Source organism: Elephantulus edwardii, unplaced genomic scaffold, assembly GCF_000299155.1.
Source record: "Elephantulus edwardii isolate Elephantulus edwardi_28Jun2011 unplaced genomic scaffold, EleEdw1.0 scaffold00026, whole genome shotgun sequence".
Classification (NCBI taxonomy): Eukaryota; Metazoa; Chordata; class Mammalia; order Macroscelidea; family Macroscelididae; genus Elephantulus; species Elephantulus edwardii.
The window spans coordinates 19,196,136-19,202,434 of record NW_006399776.1 but is presented as its reverse complement, the minus strand read 5'-3'; the positions used below and the strand labels follow the sequence as shown (position 1 = coordinate 19,202,434).

Sequence of the window (6,299 nt, the reverse complement as noted above, 5' to 3'; positions counted from 1 at the left end):
TTTAAAAATTTTTTAAAATTTATTTTATTTCAGTATTTTTTGTGTGTACCATCAAATCAGATTTGACTGGTACAGGAGGAGATTGCTACTCCTTCTCCAGCAGAGCGTCTGGTGGATTCAAACCATCCATCTCTGAGACTGCAGTTGCAGCTTCTTGCCGCTAGGCCACCAAAGCTCGCCTCAAAACTCAATGTGCTTTTTAAATTCAGGTAGGATAGACTAAGATCCTATTTTGGTTTTTGTGAACTTGTTTTCATTTTCCTCATCCTTGTTTTAATTTTTCTCATGCTCAGTTTGAACTTGAGCCTGAGTTGAGTGATGGTCTTTTTCATAGTCAGCACTTGGCCTAGGTTTGGCTGGTTATGTTGAACTTCTTCAGTGATTCCTGGCACCAGTGTAGTCAATCTTATTTGTATACAGTCTATCTGGTGAGGTCCATGTATAAAGTTGCTTTTTGTGTTTTTTTTAAAGGTATTTGAGATGAATAAATAATTGAATATACAAAATTCAATCATTCTTTTTCCAGCCTCATTTCTGTTATCAAATCTGTACTTTCTGATTACATTTCCTTCTTCATTGTTTCCAACTCTTATATTCCAGTCACCAGTTATCATTAACACATCCTAATTGCATGTTTGTTTAATTTTGTACTGCAAAATTTGGTAAAAATCTTTGATTCCCTCTTCTTTAGTTTTTATTTTCCCCCCTCCTCTTTAGTTTTAATTGTGGGTGTATATATTTTAACAATAGTTGTATTAACAAGTCTTCCTTGTATGTGTAGTATATGGATAATATACTATCCCTCACAGCATTGTACTTTAGGAAAAAAACAACACTTGAAATTGAGCAGGCAAGAGTCAGCAAGGGAAGGAAGCATTTCGACCCCTCCTTTTCTGGGCAATGATTAAGGATGACAGAAGAATCTATGCTTTTGAGTTCTGGTACTGGAGAAAGGTCTTGAACATACCATGGACTGCCAAGAAAACAAATAAGTCTGTCTTGGAGAGGGTGAGACCAAGTTTCTCCCTGAAGGCTAAAATTTTGAATCTCTGTCTTACATACTTTGGGCACATGGCCAGGAGGGACAGTCCCTTGGAGAAGGACATCATGCTCGGAAGGGACAGTGCAGGAGAGGAAGACCTTGAATGAGATGAACTGATACAGTAACTGGGGCGATGGGGGTAGGTGTGTTGGGGTCAGTGAGACTGGCTCAAGACAGGGCAGGTTTCAGAGCTGTTGTACACAGGGTCATTGTGAGTAACAACTACAACTTCTATCTTCCTTCAGGTAGAACTCCTTCCCTTAGATAAATTAGACTTCAATAAATTAAAGCTTTTCTGGTTCCAAGGACTCTATCTAGAAAGTAGACATTCCACAAAATGTGAGAGAATATTTGAAAATCGTATATCTGGTAAGGAATTTCTATCTAGATTGTAGGTAGGATTCTTAGAATTCAACATTAAAAAAGAAATAGCTCAGTTGAACAAAATGGGCAAAGAATTGGAATAGTTATTCCTCTGAAGTAAATAAACAGCCAACAAGTATGTGAAAAGATAGTCAAAACACATGTAGAGATATATGCACATCCATGTTTATTGCAGCATTATTTGCAATAGCAAAAAAATGGAAGCAAACCAAGTGACAAATAACAAATGAATGTATAAGGAAACCATAGTACATTTGCACACTGGAGTTCTCTCCAACATTGTAAAACAATGGATTACTGTGAAATAATCCATAAAATGGATTAATCTAAAGGGTACTATCTTGAGTGAAATATTGTTTTGTTATGTGCTGCCAAGTCACCTGTGACTCATAGCGACCCTATGTACAACAGCCTTAAACCCTGCTCTATCCTGTGCCAATCTTACTGTCTCCGACACACATACCCCCATTACCCTAGTCACTGAATCAATATATCTCATTGAGGGTCTTCCTCTCCTGCACTGTTGTTATGCCCTCCCAAGCACAACGTGCCTCTCCAAGGACTAGTCCTTGCAACATGTCCAAAGTATGTCAGCCAAAGCTTCAGAATCCTTGCCTTCAAAGAACAGCCTGGTCTCATCCTCTCCAGGATGAACCTGTTTGTTCTCCTGGCAGTCCATTGTATATTCAGTACTCATCTCCAGCACCACAGCTCAAAGGCATCAATTATCCTTTTATCATCTGTAGTCCTTGTCCAGCTCTCTGATGCATAGCAAGTAATTGCAAAGACCATGACCTGTATCAAGCTCACCTTAGTCTCCAGACTGACATCATTGCTCTTCAGTACTTTGGAGAGGTCTCTGACAGCAGACTTTCCCAAATAAGCCAGTAAAAAATGATCACATTTAGTATAGGGGCTGCTGTTGTAATTAGTTTTATGAAAACAAATGTCCATGAAAGATTAATTGAAAACCTTTATGTTCTGTCAACTTCACTCAAAGCAATAAAAGAAGATAGTCAAAGAAACAATGAGGTAAATCTCATGATGAATATGATGTATTTCTTCAAAGAGATAAACAATGAGTGTAAAGAAACCTCATACATTGCTGATGGATGGCCTAATGCTAAGGAGCTATGCTCTCAATCCAAAGGCTTACGGATCCATGCTGCTCCCTGGGAGAAAGATGGTTACTCAAATCCCATGAGATTTACTGACTCTGAAAACCCACTAGAAAGTCAGCTATGAGGTGGTTCTGAATTGATGGCACATAAGAACAACTGTGGAAAATACATTGACATTCTGCATGGAGTGATCATGTAATCTAGCAATTCTACTCCTGAATAGAATGCTCAATAGAATAGGATACATTTTCTACTGATTATGAGTACTCCTCCTCTCATAGTTATCTTGGGCTGATATAATGGGAATATGAAAGGAAATTAAGGGAAAGGCCCTATCTAATAAAGAGATGATTAGCACAATATTATTAAAGAAAGGGAAGATGCAGAAAGATATAGAAGAATTGATGGAAATCAGCATTATAGGACATAGGGAAAATGCAATTATATTGTGGGAGTTGAAATTAATTCTACTGAACAAAATGTATATGAGTGATTGAATGAAAAACTAATTTGCTTTGTAAACTTTCACTGAAGTCATGATAAAAATAAGTTAAAAAGAGAATAAAGATCTTATCTGAGTTTTAGCTCAGATTCAGTCTTACAACAACTTGCTATCTCTTCACTAGCTCTAGCCCTTGTCTACCTGCAGTTTATTGTTAGCAAAACAGCCAAAGTGTTGAATACTTTATAACATAAATATCATGTTATTAATCCTTTGCTCAAATATTTCCCAAAGCTTCTCATCTCATGCAGAAACAAAAATTCTTAAACTAACTTTTAAAGTCTTGAACAATTGGTTTTCTGGGTTTTATCTTCAGTATTCTTTCCCGTAATGTCTCTATACCTGAATCAACATTATTATGTGGACACACTCTTACCTTAGGGTTTTGTAGAGAATTTGTTTCTTTTTGTATGGAATACTCTTCTCTCAGCTGGCTATCTGGTTCATTTCCTTATATCTTTCAAGGTTTTTGTCTTCTCAGAGTGACCTACCTTGATCACTCTATTTAAAAATTCAGACTTCTGTCCAGTACTTTCTCCCTGCTTTCTCTTTTCTCTGTAGCATTTGTCTATCTCTGACCTGATGTGTGTGTGTGTGTGTGTGTGTGTGTGTGTGTGTGTGTGTAAAGTACCATCGAGTAAGAACAAGCACAAGCTGATGCTCCAATGGATTTTCAGAGACTGTTCATTGCAAGGGAGGAGACTGCCTATCCTTCTCCTGCAGAACAGCTGGTGGATTCAAACCACCAGCTTTCAGGATTGCAGTGCAGTTTCTCACCACTAGGCTGCCAGAGCTCTATATATGTGTACATGTACTTTTAAAAAATTATTTTATTTATTTTAATGAACATTTACAGAGATTTTGGATTTCCATTCATTCATTGTTGCACTTTTCTCTTTGCCTGTCCGTCCCCCCAGTTTGCTCTTCTCTTTGAAAAGTAAAATTCCTTCACTGGTATACAATCCCCCCACTTTTTCTTTTTTTTTTAAACTTACACTTTCTTTCTCTCCAGCTGGAGTGTAACCACCAGGTGGGTAGTAATTATTTGACCATTTTGGTGATAGCATCTCCCTAGGGCCTAGAAGAGGGCCTAGAACATAGTAGTGTCCAAAAGTACTTGTTCAATGAATGAATGAATTCTCTATTACCTAATGTTAAAACATGTATCACTTCCATAAGCATGAAACTTTTGGTTTGTCCCTAGTCTAGAAGACTTTCACCTGTTAAGAGACAAAGGAGTTAAAGCTGTTATTTTACTAAAGATATTTGTAGTTATTAGACATTAAATTCAGTGTATTTTAAGAAATGTACTGTGTTAAGAAATGCCTTGGGTATGCCAGTGATAACCTACTGCTCTTCCATCTTTCATATCCACCCTTCTAACAAAACTAAAACAGAACTATTACACATACAATGCCCTTATATATACTGAAGTCATCCATGTTGAGAATAGTCATTAGTTTTGAGGCAATTATAATGTAACTCTTCTGGGTTACTTGAGGATCAAAGCAATGAGGAATCACTGAGAAAATGTCTTTTTCAGTGGGTGCATTGGCTGTCAAAAGTCAAGTCTTTCTTAAAACATTCTTGTGTAGTGTCTTTGACCTCATGAAGAACACTTTAAGGTCATCCTCAATATTTTCCTCGATGCAGCCTTCATTTCCTTGTTCCGTAAACTATAAATCAGAGGGTTTAAGAATGGAGTGACTACAGAATAAAATAAAGTTATAATCTTTTGAATATCAGCCACGTTATCAGACATGGGACTCACATACATCGCCAAGAGGGCCCCAAAAAAGAAACACACTACTGTCAGATGTGATCCACAGGTGGAAAAGGCTTTTTGCCGGCCAGCTGCTGAAGGGACTTTTAATACAACTCTAAGCAAAAGGGTATAGGAGCCAAGGATGTACAACAGAGTGAGGATGATAATGAGGGAGCTCAGTACGTAGAAGATTATCTCAGTAATAGGAGCGGGAGCACAGGAAAGAGCCATCAATGGGTCCATGTCACATAAGAAGTGATCAATGATGTAGGGTCCACAGAAAGACAACTGGGAGAGTTGTACTGTGGAGACTGAGTAACTAAGAAACCCAAATACCCAGCAAAGGGACATCAAGATATAGCAAAGTTGTAAAGTCATGATGGTTGGGTAGTGCAATGGGCGGCAGATGGCGAGGTATCGGTCATATGCCATGATGCAAAGGAAATATGTCTCAGTTGTCCCAAGGGAAGTAAAAAAATATAACTGGAGGAAGCATCCAACAAAAGAGATGGTTTTTGTCTCTGAGAGGAAATTGGCCAGCATACTGGGCACAGTGGAAGTGATGTACCAAATTTCAAGGAACGCAAAATTCCCCAGGAGTATATACATTGGAGTGTGGAGCTGTTGGTCCCACTTTACGGCACAGACGATGATGCCATTTCCTATTATGGTAAATACATAGACTCCAAAGAACAGTGAGAAGTAGAAAATTTGCATCTCCTGGCCACCAGGAAAGCCTAGGAGGATAAATTTGGTCACAGTGTTTATCACTGAACTGTTCATAAGTTCCAGGGCTGCAGGGGAGACAGAGAACACTATTATCCAAGTTGTTTTGACACCTGAGAAAAGCTGTTGGAAAACTATGAATGGCACATATGCTAATTATTTGGCAATTAGCTTGAAAAATCCATTCATTGCCTTTAACTCTTCCTTAAAAGAATCCAAATGAGTCTAAATTTCAATAAAATGGGATTGATAGCAATAGAATATACTTTATAGATTTTATTAATGACAAAATTAAAGAATACTCTTTGAAATTTTGAAAACTTGAAACCCCTCTTCCACCTCTATGAAAGGCAGCAAAGTGGCTTTCAATTTTTTTCTTTCACACCCATAGGAGTGGGATGTGAATATGTTTTTTCACATCTCTCACTCAGTGGTATATGTTGTTAAGTGCTGTTGTGTATGACTTCTAGCTCATTGTTGTAGATCTGAACCCCGTCCTGTCCTGTGCTACCCTCCCCATCTCTGGTATACCTGATCCCATTGCTGCAGCCACTGTGCCAAAACCATCTACTGAAGATCTTCTTGTCTTTTGTTGACCTTCCACCTTTCCAAGCAAATAGTAAATATTTGACAAATAATCTAGAGCTGTGAATGTTTATTTTATGTTGTTTTTCTGAGGTATTCCCATCTGAATAATTTTCTTTTAATACTATCTATATTATTAAATTATAAGGCTTCACATAGAAACCAAAAAGTCAT

General features: G+C 37.7%; 1 protein-coding gene across 1 annotated transcript; it reads right to left on the bottom strand.

Annotated features, from left to right (window-relative positions):
- Window positions 1-4,655: 4,655 nt before the first annotated feature.
- Window positions 4,656-6,299, bottom strand: LOC102868730 (olfactory receptor 11H7-like). Its single transcript, XM_006883087.1, has 2 exons — window positions 6,281-6,299; window positions 4,656-5,608 (listed from the first exon to the last, which is right to left on the bottom strand). The coding sequence occupies exons 1-2, from the start codon at window positions 6,297-6,299 to the stop codon at window positions 4,656-4,658; spliced, it is 972 nt and encodes a 323-aa protein (XP_006883149.1).